Genomic DNA, 20911 nt, shown 5'->3' with positions numbered 1-20911 from the left:
TAATCATCACACGTACACGTCATACGCGCCCCAATATCAGATGAGTTTTGTTTTACTCATTCCGGATTCAGATTTTAGGTCAGCTAGCCAAACCGGAAAAATCGCAAGCATGATCGATCGTGTACACCGCGCACCGGGCACGTGTCAAGATCAAGGCGAAATCATAAACCGCAATATGCGTTCGTTTGTTGACATGGTCGAAACGCGAAAAGAGAGAGCTGAAATTATCAGAAACTATTTTGGGAGCCATGGCAGACTCGCTCGTCTTGGACGATGGGCGACCGCTCTCAAGCCTCAAAGTCAATGACCTGAAAGTCGAATTATCAGCTCGGCGTCTGCCACAGAAAGGAGTCAAAGCTGTTCTCAGTGATCGCCTCTATGATGTAGGTTGCATCAAGCACCTCAACGTCCTTGAAAAATATTCTCAGTTAGGGATTTGATTTTCTTCTTCGAATTCAACTGTAATGATCACTTCAGGCTATCATCAAAGAACGCGAAGGGCTGCCTAAAGATGGAAGTGCTCAGCCAGTAAGTGTGCTCCGCCTTGCTTCTGATAAACAAATTTTTCTTTTCGAAATTGAATATGCAAATTGTGTAAATCTTTCATTTGGGACACATTCTGGAAATCAAGTTCATGTGCTTATATGGCTATCCGCCACGCATGCTAGTAGCGTTGCCATTCCATTCCCCTAAATAATACATGTACATGTACATGTTATTATGATGAAAAGCCGCTTGTATGAGCAAATGGATATAAGTCATCGTAGTATAAATTATAATAAATAATTATCACGATATGCACAGTGGCAGACAGAAATCAGAAATAAACTTAAAAAAAAAAGAATAAGTTCGATAATCAATTGAACACAAAAACAGTAGCATGATAGAGATGGGTCTTCACTTGGCGCAGAACGTACGTGCGCATAGCAGGGTTGCCTTCGGGTGTGTTACCCTGAACATCAGAAAGGCATCATGCTGCCGCGTTCAGAAGCCCCGCACCCGGATGTCCAGGCGAGCTTCCATGGACCAGTTAGCAGTACGATAGGGCAGTGCCTCACCCTCGTACGGCAACAGTAGCTGCTCGATTTCAACATCAGAAATGACCTCTCTGATGACATTGGAAAAAATGTTTCGGATCTCGTTGTGGCGAGCTATTGGATACCTGCCTGCCGGGGATGTCAGGGTGTGGTTGATGTCGATAGCCTGTCCGCAGACACACACGCTGGGTAGTCTGTCCAAAATCATACCATACCGAATGGCCATTGTGTCCCGGAAATCGGACTTATTCCGGATGGACTTCGGCGACGAAAAAGTCGGTACTGAGGGAAGCCAATTCGCAGAAGAATGCCGGGCACAAACCGGTCTTCAACTGGCATACTCCTTATTATACATGTTTTCTACATGCACAATTGTAGAGGTGCGTACAAATCGTATGTCTACTGCAATATTCCTACAGCCAGTTTCTGATGAGCAGGGTAACACATTCTCGGTCAGATTGTTTCAACTCTTTATACAGTAAAACCTGTAACTAACGACCACCCCTTGGTGCCCGGAAAAGTGGTCTTTAGTGGCAGGTGGTCTTTAGTTAGAGGTTTGTACCGCGTGACCATATATGGATCCCATTATATGATATGTATGTCAAAATGCAGACAATACAATCCCCCACCACTTGCGCACTGACATTCTTCTTTCTGATCATACAACACTTGGAGAGAGAGAAAATCAAGTTTTATTGCAGACATTAAATTCAGCTCCTACTTCTGAAGCCAGGAGTCAATAGTTCCATGTTGAAGCTTCTCTTTGCGCTGGGCTTCAAGTTTGTTCATGAAGGCACCAAGTTTCTCTACATCCATTGCCATGGTAGACAAGCCACGCTGCAACGTAAACTGTTGCAATGTTGAGATGCAGGACAGTGCTTCTTTGCCGGATACTTCTCTGACTTCTGTGGACTCAGTGTGACCTGGTGACTGAGCTGTGTGATTGCACTTCGACAGAGAGCTGCTCAGTCTTAGTTTCTCCTTCGAGTAGTAACATCGATCAAAGAGCGCTTTGGAGCGCTCTCCAAGACGTTTCCTATCATGTTTGTTCTTGACAGCACTTAAAATTATGACAGGTGTAGTGCAGTCCACACTGATTCCACAGTCAAAATGAGACTGCGTTCATTTGTCCAGCTGTAGTATCGAAACAGTCCTTTCAGGACCATGGAAAATCATCAACATTTCGAGAAGGAGCTTCGAGCAATGTTTGATTTCCTACATCGCGGTCGCTAGTTACGGGTCAAAATTCGACATTGGGACAAGAAAAGGCGGTCGCTGGTCACGTTCAGCAGGTAGTCGCTAGTCACAGTGCATTTTGAATGTGAGACCGTCCGTGCCTGACGAAGTGGTCGGTAGTACCAGGCCGGTCGCTAGTCACGGTGGTCGTTAGTTACAGGTTTTACTGTAATAGGTTTTATAACTGTAATCATGTACTTTTGTGTAGGTGGCTGTTGCAGAAGGCCAAGAGCAGCCAGAAAGGCAAGCGGAAGAAGCTACCGATGAGCCTGTAAGTGCTACATCATGTGAAGTTGGCAATGGCCGTAAAGTACTGCTGATCCACCCCCTCTCTCTGATATTGTTCCCCTGTCAATTTTGTCAATTTTGTCTTACTAGTACAATCATGTACATGTATCTCTGAAGTGACATCACTCTACCGGATTTTCTCTAATGAAAGCCCCGGTCTCAGGCCCGGCGGAAGCAATTGTTGATTGGTCCGGCCATGCCCACAGAGAAATATGACGCCCGACAAGAGCGCTTCACCACTGTCTTTTTCCCAAATTCCCGCCGAGGAAACGCAAAGGAAGTCGTTGGGTGGACTGGCACTTCTGGCACACATACTTCGCTGGAAGAAGCCATAGCTGTTAAGCATGCACTGAGGCTAAGCTGACCAAACAGTGAGACAAATTTGAAAAACTACTTCGTTCAGTACAAGAATCTGAAGCACTCGACGAAAACCCTCAAGTACTACAAATTACAATGTAGAATTCATCATGGCACGTGCTTTCAGGTCGCGCGACTCGCGCACCGGCCCACAGGCCACAGCTAGCCCTCAAGCGCGCACGCGTGCACGGCAAGATCAGAGCGAGATCGCAAGTACACGTACATGTACAATCGATGATCACAAGTTCACAACATGACGTTACTGCGTCCTAAAAATATCGTCGGTGGCCGAAAAGTTGGTCCGGCCATGGCCGGACCAACCGCAGCGGTTCCGCCGGCCCTGGGTCTCCCTATTATACCACGGTATCCAGTAGGACCAATAGTGACGCGGGCAAGTGTTGTTTGAAACAATAAGAGCACAGTCACTAATAGTATCGCGGGCCACAGTTGGAGTATGCAACAGTACATTGACTGTATATAAAAAATACTCGTAACAGGACCGCCGGAAGCAGTTTTTGATTGGTCCGGTAGTGTCATGGCCTTTCATACATTGCCTTAGTGATGATATGGCGGGTACATACGTGTATGCCCTCCACATTAGGAAACATGTGTTGGTGGCCAAAAAGTTGGTCCGGTAATAACCTGACCAACCGGACCGGTTCCGGCGGGCCTGCATAATATGCAAAATGCGGTATGCCAGGCACGTGTTTGTAAGAAGGTATATTGGTCTAGTACGTCCTTCCTGGTGCTTGATCAACCCCCCCCCCCCCCCCACTCCCCTGCTGTTCAAAGCTAGCTGGGAAACGAAGCAGTGTGTGTGTGTGTGTGGGGGGGGGGGGGGCAGACCAGTGATACTTTTGTGGTAATTGAAAGTAGCCTGTGTGTGGAATGCATGGGTATCTAACTTATCTTCGCCGTTGCTGTGAAGCAATGCTGATCCCAGATGGTTGTACAACGAAATTTAGATTTTTACTTCAACTGCCAAATCTTGGACTCCAATGGCCCCCTTGTGCTATACTATTTTTGGTGATTATGTATTTCAGATGACTGTTGAGGAAGAACCTCCAAAGGCAGCAGAGGATACTGCGACACCTGTAAGTGTGAGTATGGTGGTTTCTACATGTCCTCTCTAATACCGGTCCCATGTCAGTTCTATATCTTTGAAGTAGCATCAGTGTAGTATGCACCCCAATACGCAGGTCAAGTGTGATGCATGTGCTGGTACCGTATTTGTCCGGTTGTAACTTATAAGTCGACCTCTTATGACCTTGAAACCGAATTAAAAAGGGTGGAAAGGAGTAGTTGACTAACAGCCGGGGTTAAACCGCTATTGATCATGTTGATATTGAACCGGTTACCGGGGTCGACTTAAACCCGGTGAAATGCGATAGATGCAATTGCGCACACATCCATGGCTAATCCGACCTTTCACCTCTTTTTTTGTGTCGTACATCATGCTGCACTGAACCGTCTTGATCAGGACACGGCATGAAAGGGGTGGGGGTGAAATCAATGGTACTTTACTTTGTGGTAGTCACTACTAATCAGGCGTGTTGTGCAACTACAGTGGCGACTAGTGAAATCCGACCCCAGGAGCGGTGTGCTGGCACAGTGGCACTACACCAACATAGCATGCTACCATGCCAACCTCAAGGCATGGACAGTGCATGCGCACATATCTACAACTGCTGTGCTGTACGCACACTGTATCTTGCAGTTGCACCACAAACGTGGGGAGGTTTACAGTACAACGGTACAACGGTACAACGGTACACACGACTGCAGTAGTACATGTGCAGACGCCAGATCAGAAAGTTAACACCATGAAATGGATCATCACACTTTGCTGGCGTGCCAGGGACATGCACACTACTCACTATGATTAGCTTTAACTCCTCAGCATTGATACGTTAACGTCAGGGCTCACAGTTGCGTAGAAAAGCATCGATTAGATGGGGGCGATGCACGTGCTCCAAAATGCCAGCTTGGCCAATCAGCAGTCAGCATTTTGTCGCATTTTTGCTCGAAGTAGGGGGTGTTTGAAGGAGTTAGCAGCACTTCAGCCAGGTTCTACGAAGCTGGGACTTGGCCCAGGCACAGATGACAGGTGTTCCAAAAGATTTACCGAAACAAATTTTCATTACTCACACGGGTATGCCAGAGCATATGCGTAAACTTCGTGAGATATAGTACAGCATTCGAAAGGAGTATCCAAAAACGTCTCGGTAAATTTCTTTGCCAGGGTCTCCTGAAAAGTTTGAGCCATAGATTGTCCAAATCGACCAAGGGGGAGATGCTCTGTACTGATTTTAGTAACCCCGAGTCCCAGCGGCGCGCAACCGCTTGTGCGAAAATGTGTGAAGATCAAACAACAAGAAAAACGCATGCATGCAGCAGAACAGCAACGCGTGCCGTCGAAGAGAAAATCGTTGTGCACAGATTGTTCAATGTTCTCTCCTCAGTTCGCCCGCGGCGTTGGTTGCTGTGCTTTCATTCTCGCTGGAGTTCTTGTGGCAGCGCATTTCGCCATCATGGAGGAACTGGCACCCTGGGAAACCTGGTCTTCAGTGGCCCTCGACAAATGCCCGGTGGATTTGCTGGTCCCGTTCACCTCCATTCGATCACCAGCTCCGTGTGGTATCATCATGTGCTTGGCGTTACCTGCCTGGCGAGCTCTGACTCGTTTGTTTGTCTTCTTACCTGTGGAATCAACACGATCGCTCATTGTAGCATCAGCTTTTGGTCGAACATGGCATGTTGTTTTTACTGGGACTAGCACAGGATGCGTTTCGCCTTCTCCTCCAAAATATCGCGAACATCGGCTCTAAAACTACGAGAACAGGCTACAAGTACAACTCTGGTTCTTTCTCTTTTCTGTTCTGTTTTGGATGCGTGGGATGTACACGATCGGTACTCTCCCGGGGTCACGCGACTCACGTGCACCAAACCCGCCCTCGCACGACGCTTTTGTCGATCCTGCATGCCTACTGTGAGCCCTGAACGTCCAGGGGTGGGGTTTCAATTGCCATCACTGTATCTTGCCCATTACCGTCAAGCACCATTGATCCGCTCCCCAAGGCTGTGTCGCTTCCCAGGTGGGTTTTCATTGCAGGGGCGGTCGGAAGGTATTTTAGTGTGGTACGGTCAGCCACCTGAAGTACAGTTTACTCGTGGGGTTGGGGTGGCTCCTCTGAAAAATTTCCCGTACGTTGGGACAAAGAGCTAGTGGTACGGTCAATACCGTAGTGACCGTAGCGTGTCCGACGTCTCTGCATTGGAATGTATATGACAACTTCCAACTGCCACATCTCGGAGTTCAAGAGACTCCGTGTTCTAAACTATTCAGGTTCCGGTCATTAGGTGAAGGGCGAAGGAAAGCCGTTAACTATTACCGTAAAGTACCGCGAGAGCGCCCCACCATCTCGTCTTTTCGTGGTCGTTTTGTGGAGTCACCTGTCTGTAGGTCATACAACACGAGCCTTGTACACATATTGCACGTGGTGCAATCAACCCGTACCTTCGAACGAACACGAGCTCCACACAAAAACCTGCTAAGTTTGACCTTAGTACACTTAGGTTCTCACGCTGTACAAACTTCGTTGCACTCTGCCATACGATTCTCCTTTCAATGGCTGTATAATCAAGCTGGGGCGCTCTGGCAGTACTTTACGGTACATGGAAGGTCCGGGAGAAGAGCTGGTTGTACAGATGCGAGTCAAAGAAATCCAACCTATGTATAGCAGACAAATTCCACATCCTGACGAAACCGAAGAAGCTCCTGCTCAACAAGCGATCAAAATGCAGGCATGAGAATAAGTTTTTTCTCGCAAATTTCACACCTATTATAATTTATATTTAAATGAACTAATCCAGTACTGTACTGCACTTTGCCTGAGCATCCCAATATACCAATATTGCAACTCCCTGTTGTTGACTATACCACTCTGCTCACGCCCGCCCGTCACCGAAAGACCCCCTAATGTTCACACTCGCCTGTTGCCTGCCATCCTCCTGACACTTCCACTCGCCTGTTGTCTCTCCCAGCACCTCGGCCCTCTCTAGCTTTCTTCTAATACCTGGCACTACCAGACTTCGCGCCCACCTGCACCTAGCGCTAACCTTGTTTATGCATGTCACAGTGTGACCCTACTGTAAATCAACCAATTTTGCTGGCGATTTAATTTCGCTGATTTCGCCGCTGGGTACCAACCGGCCAAAGTAAATTGCAGGCCAAAATTTGTCATAGAGGCAAATGATGCGTTATTGAGCCATGGCTGCATGTGAGAGCAACAAATACCAATTGATTTCTTTTTTGAAAACCCCAATCGGCCAAAGTTAAATGACGGCCAAAAGCTTCATTTCGAGATCGGCCAAAGTTTCTCACCGGCCAAAATTGTTGATTTACAGTATGTGTTCATAAGCATACTGCTGGGTAGATCCCCAGTATCAGTTATCTGATGATTGCCTAGCGGCATGAACACTCAAGAGTTGCAACCAACCGGAACGCCCTCCGCTGATTCTGCCTGGTTTTGGTGATTTTTCGTGTTTCAGATGCCAGTTGAGGAAGAACCTTCAAAGAAACCAGAGGATACTGTGAAACCTGCAAGTGTGAGTATGGTGGTTTCTGTGTGTCCTCTCTGATATCGGTCCTATGTCAATGTTATATCTGTGATTCTTTGAAGTGGCATCTGCATGTACCACGCTACACAGTCAAGTGTGATACATGCACTGGCAGATTCGATTGTGCGTAATCCAGCATGGCTAGTCTCACCGTCCGCCCCTTTTTTTTTTGCGTTGCTCATTAATTATACTCGCCGACTTTGGCGCAACTCACACTATCATTCAGGCTGTGTACGTTTCATCACCATGTTATCGCCAATATGCTGTATAAATTGACATCGTTGTGCTTTGTCACATTGTCACCATGTACTGAATTGAGAAGTAATGGTGCGAACGGCCTCATCAGGTTTTTTTAATTTATATTTTAATTTTTTTATTTTATTTCGGCCAGTCGGCTACTATCATTAAATGTTCGCCTTGGGGGTTAGACCAGGGGAAGTAGCCATGTCGGGGCGTGAGCCCACCTTTCGGCACCGGGAGTTGCAGCTCGCTCGACTTGACTCTACTGAGTGCAGAGGACCCACACCTTGATCTGGTGAGCTGCGTCGTGGGGATTTTGCAGTCAGATCAGGTTTGCAACTGGCTTCGTCTCTTTGCGTGCTGATTAAATATTCCAGATGCCAGTTGAGGAAGAACCTTCAAAGGTAGCAGAGGATACTGTGAAACCTGTAAGTGTGAGTATTGTGGTTTCTGTGTATGGTAATGGGGTAATCCGGCCTCGCAACACGTGCATGCTCCTAAAGTAATTGGCCATGTATGTAATAGGGCCCATTGCAGACGTACATTTGAAGAGCTGGAATGCAAACCCTGATAAATCCATTTCATCACTTTTAGGATGGCCAAGAAAGGGTTCATTTTATGTGCGGTTTGTATCTAAATCCTTATTTGGGTTCCAGTTTTGAAATGTTTTTTTTGTCAGATTTTGAATGTGAAATTGTGCCTGTTGCTGCCCCTAACCTTTTGATCACACTGAGCTGAAAATCAGATTTCTCAGATTTGACGCTTATCGGGTTTTGCATCTCGGCTCTTCATTTTTGTATTTACACTGCCTTTACTTGTTACAAGACTCCATGATCCCCCGGAGTGTGCAACTTCACTGATCAGATCTGGGATGGCGAAATCCGTGTTGCACGTCATAGTGTGACATCATGAGTAGGGGAAGTATTTCCGTGGCGGACCGCGTCGACGGAATGACGCAAGTCCGACCCAAAAAATGACGTACATCACGGATTACGCCGTCCCGCAACCCCATCCCAGTTGGGCACTCTGGCCTGGCGATTATGGACTCTAGCTTGTATCTAGTTTGCCATTAAATTTGATTTACTTAACTATGAACTCAGAGTAGCAGCAATATTCACGGGGTGGACAGTTTCTGGCTGTGTCGCTTCCCAGATGCCTTTATGGTGGAATGTAGATGGTTATTTCAACTGCCACATCTTGGGAGTCCAAGAGACTCTGTGTGCTAACTATTCATGTTTCGGTGATTCTATATATTTCAGATGCCAGTTGAGGAAGAACCTTCAAAGGCAGCAGAGGATACTGTGAAACCTGCAAGTGTGAGTATGGCGGTTTCTGTGTGTTCTTTCTAATATCGGTCCCATGTCAATTCTATAATTATCTTTGAAGTGCCATCAGTGTAGTATGTACCACGATACACAGTCAAGTGTGATACTTCGAAGTACATGTACTGGTAGATTCAATTGTGCACAATCCAGTATGGCTAGTCTCACCTTTCGCCCCTTTTGTTTGCATTGTTCATCATACTGCATGAAACACGGCATTAAAGAGGGGGGGGGGGGGGGAATCAATGGTACTTTGTGGTAATCACTACTAATCAGGTGTGTTGTGCAACTAGTAGTACAGTGGCGACTAGTGAAATCCGACCCCAGGAGCGGTGTGCTGGCACAGTGGCACTACACCAACATAGCATGCGAACCATGCCAACCTCAAGGCATGGACAGTGCATGCGTGCATACTACATACCTAAAACTAATTTGGTGATGCCATCTTCACTAGGTCCGTCAAATAGTTGTGGTAGATTTTTCTTTTGACCAGACGAGACCAGACGACGCTTGCAGACACCAGCACGGACACTGCACCAGTCACACTCCACAACAGCTAGAAGTGCTGCTGATGCTCCAACAACATCGACAAGCCTTGTTTCGTTCCATTATGATGTTGGGAACTCATCAGAGGAGAGGTAGATGTTGAATGAAATGGGTTGAACTAAATGATATTGATAAAATCGGTTGTGGCAACAAACGCGATTAGGCCGGCTGCAGGGACGCCGTAATGTCGCACTCGCCCCAGCACCATTCAAACAATTCCCTTTGGCAGTTCACGGTACAAACTTCAACAAAGCCCCGTGAATGCGTACCAGGGGAAGGCTAGACAGCATGTCTCTGGACATCAATAGGCATCGTATGAAAAGCCAGTCAATAGCACTAAAGAGCGAAAGCCTTTTTCAAAGTTCGGTTTCACTCGCGCACCGGGCCCGAGCTGGCAGCACAAACAAACGCCGTACTCACACGAGACCGTTGGGCCAACGGATGGCCACAGCCATCAAAAACAGGAACAAACCCATCCAAGGCTTCTTTCTCTTGCTAGCTGTGCTGCTGCTTGCATCCAACTGTTTTGCAATTTCTCCCTCCCACCCACACCTCCTGGAATTTATTATCGCTCTACACTATCCTATGTCTCACAATGAGTGCCACTCAGCATGATGGTACTCCAAGCTACATGTACAATCATGTATTTTGATCTGTCCTAACTCACTATCCTTGACAAATATTCATTCCATTGCAATGAAGCGCCGGTGGCCGGCGGGGGTATTCGACGGCTTGGTCTGATTCCTAGCTTGTTGGTAACCGGCTTGAGATTTCCAAGGTTGCTATGACAACGTGCAGTCATGCGCAGGGCCACCCAACATGCAGTGAAGGGCCCAGGAAAGACAGAAACGCGTTGCTATGCAACAGCAAAAGCGCTCAGCGAGTATCACGCTACTCATGCAGCGCGCACGTTGGCGTAGGGTATCACGCTACCCTTGTGCAGCGGGGTACCACATTGCCCCTCACTGGAATCAGACCCGCGCCCCGGATATCTTGCGCTGGCCTCCTGACGGCCAAACTCAACCAACTTGTGCTCTGTGACTGGGGTTGTGCATGTACTAGCAACATAACGTGGCCCAGGTCGGCAGACTTTCGATTAGCCAAGTGAGCTACTCAGGCCAGGGTGCATGATCACTTTTCGCAGCACTTATCGTCCATGCAGCAGTCGGGTTAATGATATACCTAAAACTGCTGTACTGCCGCGTCGGGACATGCACACTGCTCGTTATGATTAGATTTAGCTCCTCGGCATTGTTACGTAAAAGTCCAGTGGTCAGATTTCAGTTGCTACCACTGCATCTTGGCCATTACCATAACGCACCATTGATCCGCTCCCCAAGGTTGTGTCGCTTCCCAGATGGGTTTACATTGGAATGTAGATGGTTGTTCCAAATGCCACACCTTGAGTCTGGGGCGTCGCACACGGTACAGTCACTACGGTATTGACCGTACCACTATTTGCCCAAAGTACCCCGTAAATCAATAAAATGCACTGATTTGGGCTCTAAATTTCCAAAATTTTCGGCTCAGCCATCCCTCCCCCACGAGTAAATTGTGCTTTCAGATGGCTGACCGTACCACACTAAAATGCCTTCCGACGCCCCTGTGAGTCCAAGAAACTCTGTGTTCATATTTTGCTGATTAAATATTCCAGATGCCAGTTGAGGAAGAACCTTCAAAGGTAGCAGAGGATACTGTGAAACCTGTAAGTGTGAGTATTGTGGTTTCTGTCGCAGCACATGTATGCTCCTAAAGCAATTACCCGTGTCGGTCACTCACCCTGCTGCCAGTAAAATAGGACTCACTGCAAACCTGGCAAACAGCGATTGACAAACCACTCCTATCCCCACAACTCAATGCTTCCAATGTTGTGTTACAGTGTAGATGTGTGCATATGAATTGGTGTGTTAAGTAACTATTAACATACATTTGTATTTATGGCTCACGGAATCCTGCATTACACTGCCTTTACTTGCCTAGTTTGCCACTCGGTTTACTATGAACTCAGAGTAGGAGTAATACTGTAGTGTCTTGTATAAAGGCCTGTCTCGTATAGACGCCTGTTTTGAATACAAGCCTGATTTTGAAGATACACTGTCAGCGCATACGCCTGGTTTTAGTACTGACATGCATAGAGATACGTGCTTTGAATAGAAGCCTAGCACTGATATCGGCTTCTACAGGAATAAGCACGGCTTTTATACGCGACATTACGGTGTTCACAGAGTGCACCACTTCTGGCTCTGCCGGTTCGCAGATGGCTTTACGGCGGAATGTAGATGATTGTTCCAAATGCCACATCTTGGGAGTCCAAGGGACTCTGTGTTCTAAACGTTTTCATGTTTCGGTGATTATGTATTTCAGATGGCAGTCGAGGAAGAACCTTCAAAGGCAGCAGAGGATACTTTGAGACCTGTAAGTGTGAGTATGGTGGTTTCTGCAGGTCACCTTTTGCCTCTTTTTGCGTTCATAATGCTGCATCAAACAGTCTTAAAAGGCTGGTTGAGAAGTAACACAGCATGGCGGGGGAGGGGGGCAAAGATCAATGATACATTGTAGTAAAGAAAGCCGCAGGTGTGTAGGATATGTACAAGTAGATGGCTTCGTGATCCGATGTGTACAGATACATCCGATTCCATACCATAATTGAATAGTGCATTGGCTGATGGGTGAGTAACAATCAGTGTCCATAAGAGCCTGTGCGTTGGGTTTGGGAGTTTAATGGGAAAGCACTAAATATAGCACGATTTGATGTATCCCATGCACATATGAGCTCTATACTGCACATATATCTATGACTCTTTCATTATGCGAACATTCCCTTATCCAAATCCCTTCTGAACAGTATCTGGCCCGGAGGGTTTGGATAATTGATGCCCTGCTGTAGATGATTGTTACAACTGCCACATCTTGGAGTCCAAGAGAGTCAATTTTCTAAACTATTCATGTTTCGATGATTTTTATGTTTCAGATACCAGTTGAGGAAGAACCTTCAAAGGTAGCAGAGGATACTGTGAAACCTGTAAGTGTGATGGTTTCTGTGTGTGGTAATGGGGTAATCCGACCTCGCAACACGTGCATGCTCCTAAAGTACTGTAAAAGCCATTATTCTAACGAGGCGCATATGACGATTTCCCAAAATTGACTAGTTTACGTGTACCAAAGGTAACGATTCTCACTCATTCTCAACGCTCAATAGGACAGTACCGTAAAGTCCGCTGCAAACGCCCACTTCGCTGCAAACGCGCACCCCAGCGAGTCCATACTATTTTCGTCTTTTTCAGGTCAATATAGTTGTAGAAAAACTGGCATGAAGGTCGAATGCGTACGAAAACGGCTGTAATGCCTACAAACTGCCTATGTCTTACCAGGAGGCTCTGCAAAAGCGATTGTCATCATCTTGCTGCAAAGAAAAACTTCTGTCAAGATTTCCTTTCATTCGATAAATGAGTCGTCTTTGTGGGACTGGTAGGTCGCTCTCCACGTAGTAATGCCGTAGAATCCATCTGTTTTTCATGAAATTTCTGCAGTGCCACAATGTGGCATTTGCAGGACGGAACAGTGATTGTTCTGACGGTTCGTCATTCAACGACTTGACCGCTCGCAGTATTGCAGTTGCAAGTCGAACAGGGGGGGGGGGGGGGGGGGGGGGGTATGTCACAGAAGCTAGTACAAGCTACACCTACAAAGTCGCTGCTAACTTGTTGAAAACTCTGAAGTGCTCGAGAAAAACCCTTGCCTTTGAGCGTTGCGTGATTTGGAAATGATCAGAAGTGTATTTGGTTCCTGTAGTACTCTGTTCTTTGCTACCTTGTTATTCGGAAGAAACTCCCATTTGGATTTGCGAAATACAGCAACCATCATCATAAAATCACTACGAGCTAGCTCGTAGCTAGTGCCCAAAGAGATTTTGAAACCAGGAAAGTGGACATAGTTTACCCTAGCAAAGCGCTCTTCCCGCTACGGTATGAGACACACTTTCGTACAGTAGAGGTGACAGTGCATGGGGTCAGTGTGTACAGGCCAGCAGATCTTGCAAAAATGGGGTGGGCGTTTGCACCGGACTTTACGGTATATGTATCGATTTCTGTATAACGATTTCCATTTTAACGACAGATTTCTCCTCGTTAACTCGTTAGAGTTAGCACTTCATTATATATATATGGCTTTTACAGTAATTGCCCGTGTATGTACGAGTGTTATGGCCCAATGTCAAGCAACATATTTGCAGCTAACAAAATCCTGAATTACACTGCCTTTACTTACTAACCTAGTTTATCATTTGGTTTACTATGAACTCGATCAGAGTAGCAGCAATATTCACAGAGTGCACCATTTCTGCCTGTGTCAGTCCGCAGGTAACTTTACGGCGGAATGTAGATGATTGTTCCAAATGCCACATCTTGGAGTCCAAGGGACTCTGTGTTCTAAACTTTTTCATGTTTCGGTGATTATGTATTTCAGATGACAGTCGAGGAAGAACCTTCAAAGGTAGCAGAGGATACTTTGAGACCTGTAAATGTGAGTATGTTGGCTTCTGTGTATGGTAATGGGACAATCCGGCCTCCTATACTCCCAAAGTAATTGCCTGTGCATCTACAAGTGATATAGCTCGATGTCAAACAATTTACTGACTGCTCACAGAATCCTGAATTGCACTGCCTTTTCTTGCTTGGCTAGTTTACCAGTTGGTTTACTGTGAACTCAGAGTAGCAACAACATTCACGGAGTGGACAGTTTCTGAGCAAGTGATCTACTCAAAGTACAGAGCACATTACCGGTATACATTATAGCATGCTTCGACAGTTCTTTTTAGAATTTTTGTATTAGTCTGTCAGTTGATTGCAAAACAACTGGTTGCAAGTTTGGACACCGCGTGTTCAGTTTTCATGTTGTCAGTCCATGTAGAAAGGCATCTACGGCACCAACGTTAGACAACTCGCCTTTACACCTTTGTTCTACTATACTTTTGGTGCTGCTGCTGGCGTTGCCATTGGTATCATCATTGTTAAAATTCTGATGCCGTTCCTTTTAGTCTGGCCAACTTTGTTCCTGTCCACTCATGTGGGTGGTTCATGCAGGGCTCTCCTCCGCAAGATTCCCAGGATGAGAAAAAGAAGAAGAAAAAGAAGCGCCGGAGAAAGCACCCTAACTTTGCTAACCAGCAGGTATGGTACATAGGAGTTTGGGTAGCTTTGATAAGTGTATTGCGATCGCAGCTGGAGGATGGAAACATGAACCGTACAATGCTCAATGCACTTACCTTCATCCTGCTTACAACTGTAGACCGTAGTGGTGCAGGAGGAGAGGCTGGCGACTGATAACTACCGCTACAGCCAAAGAAACCCAACCCCCGCACTGTGCTGCAATCATGGTCAGAGAAACCCAACGCCCGCGCTGTGCCGCAGTCACAGCCAGAGAAATCCGACCCGCGTGCCGCTTGGCACTATACATAGACGAGCTAATGACCCCCCCCCCCCTTCAAATGGGCATGCTGCACTTGGGACCAGTCGCGATTTCTAGCCCCCATTGTACAACCTTGCTTTTCATTTCAAGGTGCTCTGGAGGCAATGGTATGATGCCATGCGTTTACCTCGCCTCCTGATCTGTGTAGACTTTTGTGTGATGCCAGCGACGAGTATCAATGCAGCGTTAGCCAGTTATACGCTTTTCAGTTTTCACCTTCTCTTTGCTGACTCTTGCTACTGTCTCTTGTGTCCGCTTCATGTGATCTTTCTCTGTTCAGAACTCTAAATCAGTAGATACAAACAGCATCGACGAGGATGTTGAAATCGAGTAAGTTCTTTTTAAGACCATAGGTCTCATTGTGTTGTTCTTTGAAACTCTTCCTGGCTTTTGCAAAGCGGCTGTGTTTGATACGTTCAATTTTGCTGCCATCAAGCAATTTGCAGTGGGAGTTCATTTTTAAATGAAAAGTTACACTGGGCCAGCCATGTTTGCTTCTGCATGCAAAGAGTGTGTAGATGTTTATCCGTCTTTTCTAATTGTATAGCTCCTACCTGCTTGAGGTGTGAACTGTGAAGTCAGTAGTACTACAGTCCATTCAGAAAAAAATGAACTTCTAGCTTTTGGCCATAAATGGGTCAAACGTTGAGTTTTTTTAGAATTTTTTTCTGCAATCCCATATGGAATCCTCTTCCAATTATGTTTCTGAAGTTTTTTTGTCCAAAAAGCAAGCCATAGCAAGAATAGGATTTCGGCCAGGTTTTGCCCCAAAAGCACTGAATTGGGAAAACCCATCAAAATCCAGGCCGTTTGACCCCGCCTGCAACAGTGCATTCTGCGGTTCGAACCCCAGTTCAGGCACCCTTTTTGGACCCTTTTTCAAATTTCAAAGTTCGCAGCACTGCACTGTGTACGATGAAATCACGAAAAATCGCCAAATACGGGAGCTCGCCAGAGCCAGGACCCATCTTTTTATGAATGGACTGTAGCAATGAAAATGACTGCACGCCAAGCAAATCAATAACACTTGCCACTCTTCCTTCCGTGTATGCCCTGCACCCAGGTATGTTGCTGAAATGCCAGAGCTGACACCGGGTGACAGGAACTACCAAGAGTTCTCCAGAATATTTGATGCTTTCAAGGTATGTTCTCAACCTGTCTCATTGTCAGCCTACTCATTGTCAGCCTGCTCATTGTCAGCCTACTCACTGTAGTATGCATGTGCCTTGCTGGCTCCTTGCTTTAGCTGCTACTCCAAGTGCATGTACATGTATTTGAGTATTGCTTTGTCGTGGTATTATCTGGATTGATGTACTTCTATTCTATTGCCCTTCTAGTACCTCTATTCCTATGTACAAACATTGATTGTGACACGGATGGATACTGTGAATTTGTGTGTGTGTGTGTGTGTGTGTGCACGCGCGCAATTGTGTGTGTGTGTGTGCGCGCAATTGTGTGTGTGCCGGTGTGTGCGTGTGCGTATGTGTTCACGTGTGCGCGTGTGCATGTGCATGTGTATGGGGAAATTGGTGTGCATGTACCTATTCAGCTGGTTGAAGAAGTAAAGGCAGAGGAGGCAGCAGAAGAGGAGCCGGTGAGTAGTCAGTCATCATTTTCATAACTCATCTGCCTTCTCTCTCTCTCTCTCTCTTTCTCTCTCTCTCACTCTCTCTGTCTCTCTCACTCTCTCTCTCTCTCTCTCTCTCTCTCTCTCTCTCACTCTCTCTCTCTCTCTCTCTCTCTCTCTCTCTCTCTCTCTCTCTGTCTCTCTCTCTCTCTCTCTCTCTCTCTCTTTCTTTCTCACTCTCTCTCACTCTCTCTCACTCTCTCTCTCTCTCTCTCTCTCTCTCTCTCTCTCTCTCTCTCACACACACACACTCTCTTTCTCTCTCTCTCTCTCTTTTTCTCCCTCTCTCTCTCACTCTCACTCACACTCTCTCTCTCTCTCTCTCTCTCTCTCTCTCTCTCTCTCTTTTGTGCCATCATGGCATCCTTTTGATGCACTTTTCGGCTATAACACGAGCTGTTGACTTGCACCTCGACAAAGTCAGTATTATCGTCTGAATGTTTTTTTAAACACGAAACTCGGAGGTCCGATTTTTCTTCCATGAGGCATCATTGGGATAAGCTAAGATGGTCACGCAAAGGCTTGATATGGCGCGTGTGAGAAACGTGTTCTGGATGTATGCGCACTCTTGGTTGTGTTTTGTGTGTAGAAAGCAAGCTCTAAATCTGGTGCTGCCATTCCACCGCCAGAGGAAATGGAAGAGGAAGATGAGGATGAGGTATGTCCGACATTTACGCAATCTGAGTCTATTGTATATGGACGATGTCATTCTATTCTTCAGTCACCTTTCTATTTTTGTTAGCGTCTTCATCTTTATATTCTGACTCACTCCAAAGCAGTTTCTCTCAGGCTGCTCTCAATGTACGGTATTGCCTTGGACTGGTGATTGGGAAATAGGCTAATGTGTATGTGTATTGCCTTGGACTGGTGATTCGGACATTGGCTAATGTGTATATTGGTGATGTTGGTTCCCAATCCTGTTCTTCTCTTCTGCTTTCCAGCCCCGTGATGAAGATGATGATGGTAAGCCTCGCCTATCCAAGAAACAGTTGCGCAAGCAGTCTCGACTCTCAGTAGCCCAGCTCAAGCAGGTACAGTGCACACTCCTCGTGTTAGGTGTCTCTCTTGCCTGTCTTGGATATAGTATGTGGCAGTGGAGGCTGGATGACAGGTGATCTGCCACACTGCTGATAGCCTGATACCTTCTCGCCTCTTGGAGTTACCCTTACTGGCCGCGCTCTTTCCGTTGTACCTGTATTTTCTCTTGTAATCAAGCGTCCTTGTTTTGGGGTTCGCATGCTCGTGTATGCACAGTGTTATGCAAAATGTAACTCATAACTCGTAACATTTTGTCCGTCTTCTTTTCACAATTGTTATGCATTTGTTAACGCACTCTCCACATACAGGCATGCACCCGGCTCAGAACACATTGTTTTCTGGTTGGCATATCAGGGATATTGGGCGGAGCAGCTGGCGTGCATGAGAAAGACAGGTCGGCCTGCTCTGCGCAGGAGCTGTGACCCGGTGCACACATAGTGTGTGAGAGAGAGACAGACAGGTCGGCCTGCTCTGCGCAGGAGCTGTGACCTGGAGCACACAGAGTGTGAACGAGAGACGGTCGGCCTGCCGTGGGCAGGAGCTGCGACCGGTAGTGATTGAAATGAGCCAGCTGCGGAGATAGACTGCCCTCACCCGATATAAGTATATTGACAAGAGTTGTACTGACACTGTTATTGAGGAAATTATGGTGACAGTGACGGAGAGATAGTGATCCCCAGTCGAATGGGGTTGGGAGGGAAGGGGAAATTGACAACTGACGGACAAACCAGTGAACAGTCAAGTCGTCGGAAAGTAAAAGTGACAAAGGAGTCTCTCTTTTCTCTTTCTCTCTCTCTAAAGCAAGATTTGGAAAGCACGCGTGGGAGAGTGGCGCACGCTGCGCATGCGCATGTATAGCAATGACATCATAATCAGATGCATGATCATCAGACTAAGTATGAGTGGTAGATGTTCCACGTTCGTTAACAGGGCTTAGCGCACACGCTAAACCACCATTTAACATGTGTTTTGCGTGTGTGTGCATGCACAGCTTGTAGAACGGCCCGATGTGGTGGAAATGCATGATGTCACTTCAAGGGAACCTCAGCTGCTTGTTCACCTCAAAGGTTATCGAAACACTGTTCCTGTGCCGAGGCATTGGTGCTTCAAGAGAAAGTATCTCCAGGGCAAACGTGGTATTGAGAAACCTCCGTTCGACCTGCCGGATTTCATTAAGGTATGTTGCACCACATGCATTGCATGTTTGTGCTTGGCTCTACATGATAGCTTGTTACTTGCAGTATCCTCTTGTCATGTACGCCTATGCACTCTCTTTCTCAATGCCTGACAATGGTACTGCTGCTGGCTCAGCTGTACGGCCTCTGCTGTACTGGCTCCGTTGGGCACTGTTGCAAGGCTGAGTTGGTCACCCGGCAACATTCCTCCCGACATAAACATGGTTAACTTTCGACGGCACTCCACTTGAGCGGCGACGAGAGTCAATGCTCATAACTTAGCGTAGAGCGAACGGAAGCGCAACCCCACCACCATACCAGTACGGGAAGTGACGGCAGAATCACTTTTCAAGTTTTCCTACAGTATGCATCAGGGCATAGTTGTACAAGATAGCTGTATTTCAAGTGTGGACAGGTGACGGTGGCCTGCAGCAATGCACCCAACTGCAAGTTTTCCAAATTGCGCGTTTCGAGCCCTATGCTTCCCGTGATGATATTGGGAATGGCTCGCACGCCTGCGCTGGACTTTGGACAGCTAGACAAGATACCCTATTACAGTGTATCTGCTTTGTCTATGGCTAGCCCAGGAGTGTGTTACATGATTGGATTATGTCCTCTCCTGTGCCTATCATTAGCACGGTACAGAGTCCTGAGCTAATTTGTTGATCTTTATGATAAGGCCAAAACAAAAAATTGGCTTGTTTCCGGTCGGCAACCCCTCAAAAAGGAGACTCGGACGGCCGGAATGAAACTTTTTTTGGATACTTTTTTTGGTTCCTCAATCGTTGTGGTATTGATAGACAAGAGCACCTACACATGTACATTGTACATTATATCATGGCAAGGATCAATGTCAAAGTTGACTGACTCACTGTTCTTGTACAGCATGTGGTGTATTCCTGTTTTCGTACATCCTGAGAAATCAAGCAAACAGTTCGAGTCCTTCCAGCTCCGTTATTCTAGCTCGTATCGACCCCGGAGGTTTTCGAACCGACAGCTGAGAATCTCTGCTACCTTGCAGGTGTTTCGATTGTGGAATTCGGTTGAGATTTGACTGAGTTATGACTCGTTGAGTGCACTTGCACACATGGCATTGCCACCGTTTGTATGCATTTGGGACCAAAAAAAGTTTCAGAATTCGGGAAAAAGTGGCCCGGTCGGGCGACCGGAAACAAGGTCATTATTTGTTTTGGCCTAATCCAGTAGTTTGAGTATGAGTCCTGGTCAGTTGAGAAGAGGCAATGTAAGAGAAGCCCCGGAAAAGATGAAAGTGCCGTTCTGATTCAGCCCTTCCCCGAACCTTACCTACCGCCCCTTGCCCATCAATGTTGACCATCACAGCATGTACTGCACTGTGTGCTGTCCATGGTGTTTACAGCTCTTCTCAGCCATCCCGACAGGTTCTTACTTCTCGTACCGTCTCATTTCCGTCGAATGTGAACTGGGCTCTAGAAAGCAGCTCGCTTTTCCTTTTCACTTCCGAATGTTTCTGCTGCTCACCGTTGCTGGCTAGCTGTCCTGACAGTGTCAGTTCATTTCGTTCATTACAGTTTGCATGTGTCTGTCTGTCTGTCTGTTTGAGCATGGGTGCTTGCATGCGTACATGCATGCGTGTGTGTTTTTTGTGTATTTTTGTGTTGCTGCTCCTGTACAGAACACTGGTATCATGGAAATGAGAGCTGCCGTTCAGGAAAAGGTAGGATTTGCATGGGTTTCCAGTGTTTACCAGCACTGCTTTGCACCGGTTGTCTTACAAGGGTTTTTTCAAATTTATACAATTTATGTATTTTGAGTATTATGCTCCCTAGCGTCAGCAATGTCGTTAGGTTGAGCACTCTTACCTTAGCGCGAACCCTTGCCGCTCGCCTTGTGCAACGCTCACTGCTCTTGGAGCATTTCGAGCACTCTTGGCGGGGTTTGCAGCTCTTTATAAAAATGCTTTGCTTCACGGAAACGTAT

General features: G+C 46.7%; 1 protein-coding gene across 12 annotated transcripts in view; it reads left to right on the top strand.

Annotated features, from left to right (window-relative positions):
• Positions 1-104: 104 nt before the first annotated feature.
• The window catches only part of LOC135813929 (splicing factor 3B subunit 2-like), a 44476-nt gene continuing 23669 nt past the window's right edge, over positions 105-20911 (top strand). Inside the window, exons 1-19 of one of the 12 annotated variants that reach the window (XM_065326962.1) lie at positions 105-383; positions 478-528; positions 2482-2544; positions 3962-4012; positions 7470-7526; positions 8156-8212; positions 9038-9094; positions 11301-11357; positions 12011-12067; positions 12618-12668; positions 14111-14167; positions 14728-14814; positions 15393-15442; positions 16176-16254; positions 16662-16706; positions 17329-17397; positions 17681-17770; positions 18769-18954; positions 20607-20648. In XM_065326962.1, the coding sequence (XP_065183034.1) occupies positions 249-383; positions 478-528; positions 2482-2544; positions 3962-4012; positions 7470-7526; positions 8156-8212; positions 9038-9094; positions 11301-11357; positions 12011-12067; positions 12618-12668; positions 14111-14167; positions 14728-14814; positions 15393-15442; positions 16176-16254; positions 16662-16706; positions 17329-17397; positions 17681-17770; positions 18769-18954; positions 20607-20648 (1341 nt within the window). In that variant the 5' untranslated portion in view covers positions 105-248. Of the gene's footprint in view, positions 384-477; positions 529-2481; positions 2545-3961; positions 4019-7469; positions 7527-8155; positions 8213-9037; positions 9095-11300; positions 11358-12010; positions 12068-12617; positions 12669-14110; positions 14168-14727; positions 14815-15392; positions 15443-16175; positions 16255-16661; positions 16707-17328; positions 17398-17680; positions 17771-18768; positions 18955-20606; positions 20649-20911 lie in introns of all 12 variants that reach the window. The other 11 variants (XM_065326961.1, XM_065326964.1, XM_065326959.1 and 8 more) reach the window with 11 other exon arrangements.

The sequence above is a fragment of the Sycon ciliatum genome, chromosome 4 (assembly GCF_964019385.1).
Source record: "Sycon ciliatum chromosome 4, ocSycCili1.1, whole genome shotgun sequence".
Taxonomy (NCBI): Eukaryota; Metazoa; Porifera; class Calcarea; order Leucosolenida; family Sycettidae; genus Sycon; species Sycon ciliatum.
Note: the sequence above shows the minus strand (reverse complement) of the source record. Positions and strands in the feature narration are given on the sequence as shown.